Source organism: Trachemys scripta, chromosome 2, assembly GCF_013100865.1.
Source record: "Trachemys scripta elegans isolate TJP31775 chromosome 2, CAS_Tse_1.0, whole genome shotgun sequence".
Classification (NCBI taxonomy): Eukaryota; Metazoa; Chordata; order Testudines; family Emydidae; genus Trachemys; species Trachemys scripta.
Window position 1 is genome coordinate 119,942,915 of NC_048299.1, and position 14,886 is coordinate 119,957,800.

The window sequence follows — 14,886 nt, forward strand, 5'->3', positions numbered from 1 at the left end:
TCATCCATAGCCCTGACTGAGAGATGCACCTAGGAAAAGTAGAAGCGGTGCTAGATGCCCCTAGACAGGCCAGCCTCAGCGCCAACCCTCCCAATTGCATGGGAGGGCTAGCCAAGGTATGTAGTAGAAAAGGGCTTGGTGAAACCCCAATGGAACAAAGTAGAGGCAATACAGGATTGGCCCCGACCGGTCCACAAAAAGCAAGTCAGAGCATTCCTAGGGATAGTGGGGGACCCACCATAATAGCGCCGGCCATTTGCCACAGATATAAGATGACTAAAATAGCACTGGAATATGATTTGGTATAAACTAGAAAATTAGTTGATATAACCATTCAGGTTTTTAGAATCAAATAACACAACCAGAATAGAAAATAACACTTATATTCAATTACTTTCTTGAGAGGGTGACATTGTTTAGATTTTTGATTGAGTCTTTCAGAATAGATCTTTACTTGTGCCAATTGATTATCTATTATGAGGTTGCTAACACAACAGAGGGGGGGGGGGGGAAACAATCCAAAACAAAAGCATAAGACATAGTCAATTACTTCAAGGCCAATTCACCAATGTCTCCCTCCTAATGGATCTATAATGGTCTACCTTTTTAACCTACTTCCCCACAAATTACAGCAACCCCAAGGTCTGTCTATTACTCCTATTAAAACAAAAACTCCTACATTTTTGACAGACTGTATAGATTAAGTACAGTTCAAGAAGCTTGTACACTTGGTCTGTTCTATGTCTGTATACACCTAGAACTTGAAAGGCTGTATGAAACCATTCACTATGGTAGATACATGTACAGTGTCATGCATTCTTAGTTAACAACAGTAACTTGTTCAGTTTCAAAGCTACTTTACAACAATCTTGATTGGCGCCTGTTACAAAACAAGGACACACACTGCAACTCTGTAACAATCTTTAAAGTATATACACGAGTATGTACACTTTCTTACTTATTGGGTATGCAGTTTCAGGAAGTGGTCAACTGATTGATTTGGTTCGTCACCCAAGAGAGAGTTTGTGTATTACTGTGACACTTTCTTGGGGTGTGCAGAACCATATGTCACCATCTTACCCCCCACCCCCTTGCCTCAGCTAGAGAGAGAGTTGGTGGTGCTTAACTGTGTGTCAGTTCTCTGAGACTCAGTCAGTTAGCTGCCCAAACAAACTTCTCAGAACTTTGCCAGCCCTTACTTTGCCTTGCAGATTAATACTGGATGTTTCTCAGTCCCCAAACTCTCCAGAAATGTCCCCCTGTAGTGTGCAGCCCCTGTCACTGGACACTTTCAGTAATTATCAGGTCAGCTGCCCTCAAAGAGACAGTGTTTACACCACTGGAAGATTACAGCTAGGATCAGGTCCTTTATAACAACATAGCACTATGTGGTGAAACAAATATAAGTTTATTAACAAAGAACAGAGATTCATAGATTCAGGTTTGTTGAGTAAGAATAATGGAAACAGAAATGGTTACAAATGAAACAAAAGTATAACAGGCTTTCTAGAGACTAAAACACAACAGGCTACCATCCTTTGTTTAAAACATCTTGTCAAATCAGCTTGTATAAGACAAATTAAGCCATAAGTGTTGATACAGTCATCTTCGGACATACCTTGGACACCACCTCCTGGTTTGCTCCGGCAAGCAACTTAACTCCATAAGTCACTTTGCGTGGGCCCCTCTGCAATGTATCCCTTGGCCAACTTTGTAGTTATGCTTGCTCAAGTGGCAGTTCCTCTATCAACATTTGTATAAATTCATACCATTTATACGAAGTCTCTCCATATTCTTTGATGCTCTTTAAACTTGTTTTAACATTCCTTTATACAATGCAAAGTTACTTCAAGACTTCCTCCAGCAGGCCAGAATAACTGTATAATTTTTTCATTTCTGTTGTCCTTGTTTTAACAACAATGATGGGACTATGCTATGTATTTTTTTGAAACCTGCTAACAAGTTTTCTCCTATTTTTAGGCTTTTTCTGAGAAAGATAAATCTGTTTTATTTGATTTGGTGTTTTGTCTGTGTGCCCTTCTTAACAGTCTAGTTAAACATAAAGTTACACCCCACTTAAGGGTATGTTAATTATTGGGAATCTATCTAGTAACTAGGTGGGAGCACTGCACCTCACAGATAGATCTGACGTGGGTCAGAGGAGCAATTGGAGAGGAGGTACCATGACGAGAGAGCGAGGCAATTTGGAAGCTCCTTCTCCATAGCCTCAAGTGTTCAGGCTCAGTCCCTGGGTCTCACAAGCAGCTGTGATGTCCCTCAAGAGGGAGATTAAATGGGTTGCAGACTTAAACCCAATCCCAGAGTATTCTTAGGACCCAGTAGGCAAGGCCTTTCTGGTGTAGCCTCGCTAGGTATATCGGGGAAAGAAGTTCTCTAGAGGTACTAGTGTCCCACCCCTTCCCACAGGTGGGGAATCACACCCAGCATGTCCCTCTGGGTAACGCTCAGGGCAGTGAGAGATGGGCTGCTTCCCATCCCACTGAGATAACGTAGAGTGGGGTAAGATCCCATTCTTCTTTGAGTGCTTGTTCACGTCCATTCCATATTAGGTGTGTGCGCGTCACGTGCACGAGTGTCGGAAACTTTTTCCCTTAGCGGCTCCCGTCGGGCCGTCGGGGCCCCTGCCAGAGTGGCGCCACTGCGCCGTGCATATATACCCCTGCTGGCCCGACCCCCCCTCTAGTTCCTTCTTACCATCCGTGATGGCGTTGGAACAACCTCTTGCTCTCGTAAGAGAAGCAATTCCCTTAGCCTTAGTGTTGCATAGCTGTTATCAGTTAGTTAGCGTTTCATTGTTGCTGAACTCTTAATAGATTAGGTGCTTGGAGGACTGTGGCACCCGCCCCGGGCAGCGGGGCATGCCGCAGGCCCATGTATTTAAGCCTATGCCCATTAGTGACCCCCAAGCCACAACTCCTGTCTACGTTGCCTGGGGGAAGATCACCAAACAGAGAGGTGCAAGATTTGTAAGGCCTTTAAGCCGAGAACAAAGAAAGAGAGAGACTTTCATTTAAGGTAGCTGTTGATGGAGGTCACGCTGCAGCCACCGGGCCCGGAAGGCCCAACGCTGGCCCCAGCCTCCTTGGTGCGGAGCACCCCGGAGTCGTCAAGACACCCGGTACCAGCCAAGCATCATAAGCCATTGGCCTCGGAACACCAAAATAGGCCCCGGCACTGCTCATCCTTCCCAGTGCGGTCCAAGGCAAAACCAAAGGAGGGGCGCGGATGCTTCCCGCAAAACAGACAGGCGCCATCTCAGGCCCCAGGCACCAGGAAGAGCGGAAAGGACGCTGCATCTACTCCAGCACCGGTGGCACCGGCTCCACAAGTTCCACCGAGTCCAGCTATGAGTGAGCTCAGTGCAGATGCAGGGCTCGAGGGCATGATAGATCAGCCCTCTATGCCTGACACCTTTGAGGCTGCAAAAGACCTCATCAGATTGTCGGCAGTGAGTCCCCTCCCGGCCAGGGAGAAGCCTCCGGCACCTGGACCCAGGGTGCCTTCGAGGGGAAAGCCGGCAATGGTGTGCCGTTTGAGGTCACCGTCCCAGCACCGCTCCCGGCACTGGTCCCGGTCGAGCTCTGAGTCCGTGGACCTCAGCTACCGTTGACTCAGATGGAAGTCTCGGTACCGGAGACAAGTCAACGCACGGGGTTAGTGCAGGACACACGGCAGGCACCAGCAGGAATCGAGCCGGGAGTCGCCAAAGATGCCCAGAAGGCACCGGTCCCGTTTTCGGGAACACCGGCACCGGTCCCATTCCAGAGAGCAGTGGTACCGGTCCCAGTCCTGGTCCCGGTCAGCCAGAAGCTGATCATCAGCCTCCCACCGGCACAGATCGACGGCACCGCCATGGCCCTCGCGCTCGGCGTCGCCGGAGTCCGGCGCAGACTCAGGCCGATACAGGTACCCGCAACAGGCCCTGGATAGCAGGGAACAACAAACTGGCTGGCTACCACAATGGGGACTGCCAGGACACTGGCCCTTCTGGACCCCGTGGGCCTACCACCAGCGTCAAGGTGCTCCCTCTAGGGCCAGCTATTCGGTACAGTGGTCCCGGTCCCTGCATCAACACTCTCCTGTAATGGAAACTAGCTGCCTGCAGTCTCACCAAGCGAGAGACCGGAGAGCCCGGCACCGTACCCGGTGCTGTCCCAGGACCACCGGCCCCGGCTCGAGATGGAAGCTCCTCCCCTGGGGGAGGAGGACCGGGGGGACCAGCAGGAGGAAGCTGAGCAGCTGCTAACTTCTTCGTCATCCCTGGATGAAGCAGTAGCAGGCACGGCGGTGTCAGGACCTCCACCATTAGACCACAGGGCCCACCAAGAACTGCTTTGTAAGGTGGTCCATAACTTGGGGTTGCAAGCCGAGGAGACGGTTGAGCAGGAAGACCCCATGGTGGACATTCTGAGCCCAGAACGTCCTTCCAGAATAGCGCTCCTGCTCATTAAGACCATTTAGTCTAATTACACAACTATGTGGCAGACCCCGGCATCCAGCGCACCAATGGCCAAAGGTGTGGAGCGCAAGTACTTTGCCCTGTCAAAAGGTTACGACTTCTTGTTCTGTCACCCGAGCCCATGCTCATTGGTAGTCTCGGTGGTGAACGAGAGAGAGCACCATGGGCAACAAGCCCCGGCCCCCAAGGCCAAGGAAGCAAAACACCTAGACCTGTTCGGCAGGAAGGTGTATTCGTCAGGGGGCCTCCAGTTGAGGATTGCTAACCAACAGGCCATCCTCAACAGGCATAACTTCAACTCCTGGGCGGCGGTGGGGAAGTTTAAGGACAACCTCCTGCAGGGCTCCCAACAGGAGTTCACGGCCCTAGTGGAGGACGGCAAGGCCGTAGTGAAAACCTCCCTCCAAGCGTCCCTGGACTTGGCAGACACAGCGGCCAGGACAATAGCATCAGGCGTGGTCATGAGGCACTCAGCGTGGCTTCAGGAGTCAGGTTTGCCACCTGAGGTCCAGAATTTGATATAGGACCTCCCATTCAAAGGGTCCGGACTTTTCTCGGACCAAACTGATTTGAAGCTACATAGCCTTAAGGACTCTAGAGCCACACTCAAGTCACTGGGTATGCATACCCCGGCGACTCAGAGGAAGCCCTTTAAGCCGCAACCTCCTCCCCAGCGCCAGTACCAGCCTTGTCCTCGGCAGGAGCCTTACTGCAGGCGAGGTGGAGACAATAGGAGGCGGCGCAATAATAACAACAATTCTAATAGGCTGGGCCAGAACCAAGGCCAACATAAGCCTCAGCCGGGCTCTAAGCCAGGCTTTTGAAGGCGCGCTCAAGAACAGCGTACCAGATCATCCACCGGATCCATCCCTGTGTTTCCTCAACCGCCTGTCCCGCTTCTCCTGTGCATGGTCCAGCATTACGTTGGACCGTTGGGTGTTGCGCACTGTGCGAAGCAGGTACATGCTACAGTTTTCCTCCCTGCCTACCCCACACACCCCTTCCCCGTCCCTCTTCAGGAACCCTTCTCACAAGCATCTCCTAGAAAAGGAGGTTCACTCGCTCCTAGAGGCAGGGGTGATAAAGATAGTGCCCTTAGACCTAAGGGGGAAAGGGTTCTACTCCCACTACTTCCTCATCCCCAAGGCCAAGGAGGGCCTTCGTCCCATCCTAGACCTGCGCGGGCTCAACAAGTTCCTGGTCAAGACCCGGTTCCGCATGGTCTCTCTGGGTACCATCATCCCCTCCCTGGATCTGGGAGACTGGTATGCTGCCCTCGACATGAAGGACGCGTACTTTCATATCGCCATCCACCCAGCGCATCACCGATTTCTGCGCTTCACTGTGAACCAGGAACATTACCAGTTCGCGGTTTTACCGTTTGGCCTTGCTGCGGTCCCATGGGTATTCACAAAATGCATGGCGGTGGTAGCAGCATGCTTGCAGAGACAGAGGATTCGAGTTTACCCTTACCTCGATGACTGGCTCCTGGTGGGTCGGTCCGAAGAAGAGGTTCGGACTCATGTACAGACGGCATTGAGTCTATTCCGCAAGCTGGGGCTCCTGGTCAATGTTCCCAAGTCCACTCTCGTCCCAACACAGAGAGTGGAGTTCATAGGGGCGGTCCTAGATTCAGTACAGGCAAGGGCGAGCCTCCCAGAATCATGATTCCTGGCCATCCAGCAGGCGGTGAGCTCCCTGTGCCAGTTCCCCACTACGAAGGCCAGATGTTGCCTGCGACTGCTACATGTGGTCAAGCATGCCAGACTGAGACTCAGAACTCTGCAGGCTTGGCTCACCGTGTATACCGCCCTGGTAGGGACCTAGACTTGATGGTGACAGCCCCGGGGGACGTGCTGGACTCATCAAGATGGTGGCAATCCCAGACTGTAGTTTGCGAGGGCATCCCCTTTGCCGCACAAAAGCCGGACTTGACGCTAGTAACAGATGCGTCAGACCTCGGATGGGGAGCTCACCTGGGGAACTTCAAAACTCAGGGCTTGTGGTCGGGGATGGAGCAATCGCTCCATATCAACGTGAAGGAGCTCAGGGCAGTTTGTTTAGCATGCCAGACCTTTCACACCACTCCGAGTGGTCACAGCGTGACAGTTCTGACAAGACAACACGACCGCCATGTTTTATATAAACAAGCAGGGCGGAGCCCATTCCTCTCCGCTTTGCCATGAAGCTCTTCTCCTCTGGACCTTCTGCATAGCCCATGCCATTCACCTCGAGGTGAATGGATCTCCCAGGGGAGCAAAATGAGCTGGCGGACCACCTCAGCAGGTCCTACTGCATGCACGAGTGGACGCTCAAAACGGACATCGTGCTTTCGTTCTTCTGGAGGTGGGGGTTTCCCCAGGTGGACCTGTTCGCTACCAAGGACAACACCCAGTGCCCACATTTCTGCTCGTTCCAGGGTCGCAACCCGGGCTCAATAGCCAACGCATTCGCGATCCAGTGGGGAAGGGAACTAAAATACGCTTTTCCTCCCAGCCCCCTAGTGCACAAGGTACTGCTCAAGGTGCGTAGGGACAGGACGTCAGTCATTCTCATCACCCCGGCATGGGCCCGCCAGCATTGGTTCACATGCTCCAGGAGCTGTCGGTGGAGGCCCCGATCACCCTGCCCCTACACCAGGACCTTATTACGCAGGACGGAGGGCGGCTTCTCCACCCCGACCTGCAATCACTGCATTTGACGGCATGGAAACTATGTGATTAAATGCTTTGGAGAGCCAGCTCTCCCTTCCTGTGCAGCAGGTTCTACTTGATAGTAGGAAGCCCTCTACCAGGGCGATTGTTTCGTGATTCCTACCCTCCTCCAAAGGTAAGCTTGTGATTCACCTAATGTGGAATGGACGTGAACAAGCACTCGAAGAAGAAAGAACGGTTACTTACCTTTCATAACTGTTGTTCTTCGAGATGTGTTGTTCACGTCCATTCCACCACCCACCCTACTAACCCTCTGTCGGAGTCGCCAGCAAGAAGGAACTGGAGGGGGTCGGGCCAGCACGACGCAGTGGCGCCACTCTGGCGGGGGCCCTCCGGCCCGACGGAAGCCGCTAAGGGAAAAAGTTTCCGACGCTCGTGCACACAATGTGCGCACACCTAATGTGGAATGGACATGAACAACACATCTCGAAGAATAACAGTTACGAAAGGTAAATAACTGTTCTTTTTACAATACTCCTGCCCTAATCCCAGGCATTATTAATCAAATAGTAACATTTCTGATTATTTCATTCCATGCTCAAGTGTCCTTATAAACACACTATTTGATTTCAGTTCCTATTATTTGCTTTCTCTTTCGGCACAAGTGATAGCATAAGCATACTTAACTACAAATATTAGCCTTATTTCTTCACTTGATCACTAAACTAAAAAAATCAATATAAATGCAACCCCTTTCCTGACCTAACAGGATTGCTGATAAGGTAAACTCTGACAATAAAGTATACAGTATTTTGCCCAAAGCTATATCACTTATAGTTGACTTCCATTTTATACATATAACTTCATTTAATCACAGTATCAGGTTCCATTAAGTTCCCTATTATCCGACACATCATATAATATCTTGATGTTTGATATCAATTTTTTAAATTCATTTATTCACAGATGGAAAAAAGGAAATTTCTTCAGCTGTACCAACAGTGCATTCTTGTGAAAGGCAGCAAAAACATTGTTTCCTCAGACCGTCTAAAGAAACCTTGCTCTTAGATCTTGAGTATTTTTCCCTCATCTCTCTGTCCTGTCTTTTCTCAGCTGCCTTGATGCCCAGGCAGTTCTCAAATAGTAATAACTCATAACTTTGGGGCCTGAGTTACTGCACCATATATAGAGGTTTATGATTCTGCTGCTGCTTCTGTGCTAAGACAGATGTTTCTTTATCTCAAATGGCAGTATGTCATGCTTTTACATCCAGAGATCCTGGGTTCAGTCCCCATTTACCACTTGTACAACAGTCATGTTATTTTTGTGTGCTGTTTGTAATCACTGAAGCGCAATCTGATCCAAGAGCTAGAAATAGAAAAGGAATTCTGACACACAATTTTTGAGACAGCTGGGCAACTCCATCATAATGTGTGTGTTGTGTCTCCCTGTGTGGGTTGGTCCATTGGAACATTGTGCTTTCCCCCTCATTCCTATAACATTGGTCCATTGGAACATTGTGCTTTCCCCCTCATTCCTATAACAGAAGTGGAAGATGTTTCACTGATTCTGAAAGTTCCTGATCACCTAGTTGAGGGTGCATGTGACGGATTGCCCGGGGTGCAACTGGAACTGGGGTACCTCTGAACTCTCTGTCTTACCAACCTGGGCTCTCTCTCACACTGTGATGCTGTGACAAGCTGCAAACCTCTCCAGGTACTGCACTTACACAGACATTCACAGGCAGGGACACACCCAGCTGCGTTACACAAAAGCTTTTCTAGCCATTCATAAACTAACAATAGAGAAGCTCCAGCTAGTTCCCCAGAGCTCCCCAGCCTAGGACCCCAGAGCTGTACCATCTTGCCCTGGTCAGAAATCTGACCAGTGTGTTTATTACCCAGTCCATCTTTCCCTCAATGTGGAGAGGACATGTACCAGCTTTTGTCCCTGAGCAGATTTCCCATGCACCTCAAGCAAAATCCACTGTTTTAGGTCAACTATAAAACAAATTTATTAACTACAGAAAGATAGATTTTAATTGATGATATATAATAAATATACAAATCAAAGTTGGTTACCTAGGAAATAAAAGTAAAATTGCAATCTAAATAATATAAATTAGATAGGATTTAAATCAGGCAGTGTCTCAACCTGATAGATGGGAGAGTTCCGTAATACACAGGCTGAGATTCTCCTTTCCAGCCTGGGACCACTTCCTCAGTTCAAAGTTTTTGTCCTCCAAATGTGTTTCCAGGTGTTGAGTTGTGGGGGGAGTGAGGCCAAGTGATGATGTCACTTCCTCCTTTTATATTTTCTTCCCGCTTGCTGGAAAGATCCTTTGCTATGATATGAGTCAAACAGTCTCCATTGTCTACATGTCTCTCTGAGAGGTTTCCATTGTATACAGTTCCTGGGGTAGTCCTTTGTAATGAGGATTCCCCTTAATGGAGGGCAAACGCTGTCTTGCTTCTCCATTGTTGTACCTGAAAGGCTGGTTGTGGGTGTTTCCAACTTCACAACATATTTCAGTAACACACACGTAGCAAAACTTCATAACTTCCTATAAAACGATAGCACATACAACCCAACAGGATATTAATATTCAACAGATCAAGACTTTTAAAATGATACCTTACAAGGCATACTTTGTACAAAACATATCAAAATTATATCACCATGGTGAATATGGAGGTGCCAGAATGTTGCTTTGGGGTACAGAGTGTTACAGGGTGACGAAAGTATATTTTTATAAAGTTAGTGTAAAGACCTTAAAGTATTTGTTGCAATGACTTTATGTTGCGAAACAGTCTGTGTAGAAGTTAATTTGAATGTTAATGTTTGTTTAACTGTTGCATTTTGATTAATGAGAACTCCCTCTTTAAGAACAGAATGTGGCAAATAGAGTATGTTTGATACTGAGAGGAAAGTGTGTGGGGGGGTTGCCTGTGAATCCAGAGAGTGGAAGAACTTGCTTGTGTAAACATACATTTATTATATATTTCCAAGCCTCATTCTCACAGATGTAGCATTAATATTAGGGCATTGCTAATGGGCCTCTCAATTATAGGTCAAGGGTTTTGAATCCTGCCCAGCTCAGCAGGATTAAAAGTTGTTCCCATCTAATGAATGTTTGGCAGCTCCTATATGAGATAAGTTTAGGGAGTCTGACATCAAACTCACTACCATTCTTTGCAGTAGGTTGTAAGTGCTTCTGTTCAAGGACCATACCCTGGGTCTTATCTAAACACACAAGCTGTGCCATTTTGACTATACTGGTACAGTTAAATGACATGTCTGTTTTCCATCTTAGAGCTCTGAATCGCCGACTGGCATGCTTGGGTGTTAGCCCCATTTTGATTCTGACCTTGTTTTTAAAAAGTTCATAACTGTTCATGTGTTCCTTAGGCATTTCAGCCGCCACCTCTGCTAAGGGTCCACTGAGCTGTGGCTTCAGCTCTACCATGTACTGGTCTGTAGAGATGCTGTACCCAAGGCAGGCCCTTTCGAAATTTTCTGAGAAGGCCTCGGTATCATTGCCTGCCTTGTAGGTGGGGAATTTTCTGGGATGGGAAGGGGTGCCTGGAGAGGGGTTGCTAGGGTTGGCTGGTATATCCTGCTTAGCCCTTGCCCTCTCTAAGTCCAGTTCATGTTTCCTCTTCTCCATCTCTTTTTCGTTCTCCTCCATAGCTCTCTTGTGGGCAGCCTCGTTGGTTTTCTCTGCTCTTTCAGCAGCTTCTTTCTCGAGTTTTTTTTAATTCGAGCAGTCTCTTATGATTCTTTTCATTTTCTTCTGCTGCCAGTCTGGCCAGCTTTAGTTTATTAATGGCGTCACTGGTATTCATTTTCCTGCTTCCTTGTGCTGGGCCACATCCTCTCTGCAGTTCACTGAAACTGGGATGCACTCAGCTCAGGGCTGCTTAGTTAACAGAGACTTTCACAGCATTTAGCGTTTAGCCTTTCTAAGCTAGCTGTACCAGAGAGTTAGAAAGGACAAAAAAAACAAAAAAACAATTCAGCTTTTGCTAGCTGCTTGCTCACAGCTTGAAACCTTCCATTAACAAAGACCCTTGTTAAAAAAAACTTAACACCTCTGCCTTCAGGCAAAGAGAGATAAGATATGCATCTACCTTCAGCTCTGCTTTCTAAGCAGCTAAAAAGGAGGGGGAAAAAATCTTACTGGCTTTTGGTTTAAAATGATCCCACCATTCTGCCACCATGTCAAGGTTCCTTCCCCACTCTGAACTCTAGGGTACAGATGTGGGGACCTGCATGAGAACCTCTAAGTTTAACTATCAGCTTAGATCTGGTTTTGCTGCCACCATCCAAATTATTTGAGTCATTTGGGAAACTCTGTCTACCTCCCCCCCAGAATATCTCCCTCCCAGGTACTATAACCCTTCCCTGGTGAACACCGATCCAAACCCTTGGATCTTAAAACAAGGAGAAATTAACCATTCCCCCACCAATTCCTGGTGAGTCCAGATCCAACCCCCTTGGATCTTAAAACAAGGAAAAATCAATCAGATTCTTAAAACGAAGACTTTTAATTAAATAAAGAAAGGTAAAAATCATCTCTGTAAAATCAGAATGGAAAAATCACTTTACAGGGTAATCAGATTCAAAGAGCCCAGAGGAACCCCCTCTAGCCTTAGGTTCAAAGTTACAGCAAACAGAGGTAAACTCTCTAGCAAAAGGAACATTTACAAGTTGAGAAAACAAAGATAAAACTAACACGCCTTGCCTGGCTGTTACTTACAAGTTTGAAATATGAGAGACTTGTTCAGAAAGATTTGGAGAGTATGGATTGATGTCCGGTCCCTCTTAGTCCCAAGAGCGAACAACTCCCAAAACAAAGAGCACAAACAAATGCCTTCTCCCCTCAGGATTTGAAAGTATCTTGTCCCCTTATTGGTCCTTTGGGTCAGGTGTCAGCCAGGTTACCTGAGCTTTTTAACCCTTTACAGGTAAAAGGATTTTGGTGTCTCTGGCCAGGAGGGATTTTATAGTATTGTACATAGGAGGGTTGTTACCCTTCCCTTTATAATTATGACAACAATCAATAAGTACCTACATGGGAAAGAAATATTTGATAATGGGCCCTTCAGCCTAGCAGGCAAGGGTATAACAAGATCCAGTGGCTTGAAATTGAATGTGTCTAGACACATTGACTGAAAATGAATACTGTGAGGGTAATTAACCATTAGACCAACTTACCAAGGGTCATGGTGGATGCTACATCATGGGAAATTTTTAAATCAAGATTGGATATTTTTTATATATGCCCAGTACAAAAGGAATTATTTTGGGGAAGTTCTATGGCATGTTATACAGGAGGTCAAAGTAGATTATCACAGTGGTCCCTTCTGCCCTTGGAAGTTATTAATCTAATGTATGTATCATCTGTAAACTTTACCATCATATTTTTTGTCCAGATAGTTGATAAAGATATTTCAATAGCACTGGATCAACAACTGATCCTTGCAGGACCCCACTTTAAATACCCTATTTAATGATGATTTCACATACACAATTACTTTTTTGAGATCAGTTACCAAGTTTTAATCCATTTAAATTTACTGCATTGATTTTATGTAGTGCTAATATTTTATTCAAAATGTCGTGTAGTACTACATCAAATGTCTGACAGAAGTCTAAGCGTATATATATAAACACAGATACTTTAGTTTGATAAATACTTCTTTCCATAAAGTCATGTTGATAGACATTAATTATGATATCATCCTTTCCATGATTTCCCCTGGGCTCAGTATCAAGCCAACTGGCCTTTAGTTGCCCATTTGCTATTTTTAAATATTAGCACAAAACCAGTTTTTTTCCCAGTCATCTGGAACTTTCCCAATATTCCAAACTTTGTTAAATGTCAACATCAATGGCTCTGAGAGATTTTCAGACAGTTTAAAGAAGAAGGGAAGAAAAACACCTTTTGGGGCAAGTTATCCAGTTAACCTGCGGAGTTAAAAATATCTAACCTTAGTAGTTGCAGTTTAACATCTTGCCTACACTTACCGTTGGAAAAAATACTTCTTGTCTCTGTAAGATATAAAGACATCATCCATCTTCTTTCCAAATACAAAACAAATATTTGTGGAACACTTCTACCTTCCTGAATCACTATTGACAGCTTTACCATCTCTGTCTAGTAATAGACATAGACTATTGCTAGGTTTTAATTTATTCCTTCTATATTTTAAACATTTCTTTATATTGTCCTTACCCCTATTGACAGTAAACTGTTCATTGATATTTTCCCTTCCCTTATCAATTATCTTCATTTCCAAACTACTTATTGCATTATATAGTTTTCCTCCTTCGTTCCTAATGGAGATAAGAAGCTAGCTTAGTTCCAGTGGGTTTCAACACCAGGTGTGACTTTCCAGTTAGCAGCATCTCTTCTGCCAAGGAAGCACAGCAGCAGAAACAGCTGTCTAGGCCACAGCATTCTTTAGGCACAATTTCATGGGGCAAGCTACTCATATATACTACTAGGATGGCATTTGTGTGGGTCTCAAACTCCGGCCTGGGAAAATTTGCCTGCCAAAAAGCAGCATTAGGGACAAAATAAAAAGCATAAGCAAATAAATTAGTAAAGGGAAAGATTCTAAACATTACTTAAAATAAAGCTTTTCAAGTTGTCAGTGTCTCTTTCACTTTCCCTGGTTTACCTAGTTATTTAATACATGGCCTCACAGGCTGACATTCTGAGACACAGTGTAGGTGGTTTTCACAAGTGTGTGGAAAGAAAACTTTTAATTTATTTATTCAATAATGTTTTCCCAAAGTAAAATGAATAAGAACAGCATTTCTTGCCAGAATCTTGGAGGTTTGCTGATAACTTTTCAATGTAATAACAGAAACGTTTGTTTCCTGAAAATCAACTGTTAACTTTATTCTACCATATTAGCATTTTGGTAAATCCTTTTATTGTTAATTTCTCTGAACAGTGATTTATTTTTGCAATGTCTTTGTAGGTGAATTGCAGCTATTCAAGAAAATCCCAAAGGCTACTATGCAGCTGCTGAAGACAGTGACAGAGCCAGCTCTTTGTAAAGACTTCAAAGCCATCATGGATTAATTGACCTAATCAGCTTATTTTATAACCTTTATAGGATTGATAGTAATTGCTGTGTGTTAAGAATTACTGACCAGTTTTTATTTTGATATTTTGCAAATGATGTGCCCACAACAACTTTTATGTCAGAAATTTCCCCTAGCTGTTTCTCAGCTGGCAGTGACAGGCAGAAGAATGTATTAGATTTCTTTGCTATTTCTGTTACGTATTTCCTGCCCACTTCTAATGGCTGTATCCAATTACAGACTTTCTGACCGTCTTGATGATGATTACATTTATTTATAAGCTTTACTCATATGGCCACAACTTTCTCCTCTGCTTTAGTCCATCCTTTCTATAAAACTCCTCTCTATCTCTTTGTATTTCATATTGCAGTAGTAATAGTTAAACTGTTGGGTAATTACAAAATGTTTGTTTGTTTTTTTCTGGTATTTAATTCTACAATAATCTGCAATGTTATGTTTCTACTGCTGTGATCTTATGGATGGACTTGTACATTATATCTTGTCCTAAAATGACCATTCTATGTCCAGGTACACAGAGCAAGTGTATTTGATTGGTATGATGTCCCGTAAAGAAATATCAGTCTCATACCTAGGAGTGTTCTATAAATGTAGGCCAAAAGTTTCAAAATTGAGACCATGACCATGTTTTGGTAC

The 14,886-nt window shown here is 45.5% G+C and overlaps 1 protein-coding gene across 9 annotated transcripts in view; it reads left to right on the plus strand.

Annotated features, from left to right (window-relative positions):
* The window catches only part of TERT (telomerase reverse transcriptase), a 129,975-nt gene extending 115,345 nt beyond the window's left edge, over window positions 1-14,630 (plus strand). For all 9 annotated transcript variants that reach the window (XR_004644581.1, XR_004644582.1, XR_004644580.1 and 6 more), the window contains one exon: window positions 14,127-14,630. Coding sequence is in view for 6 of the 9 variants with exons in the window: in XM_034761488.1 (XP_034617379.1) it covers window positions 14,127-14,230 (104 nt within the window). In the remaining 3 variants the exon portion in view is untranslated. The remainder of the gene's footprint in view (window positions 1-14,126) is intronic.
* Window positions 14,631-14,886: the final 256 nt, after the last annotated feature.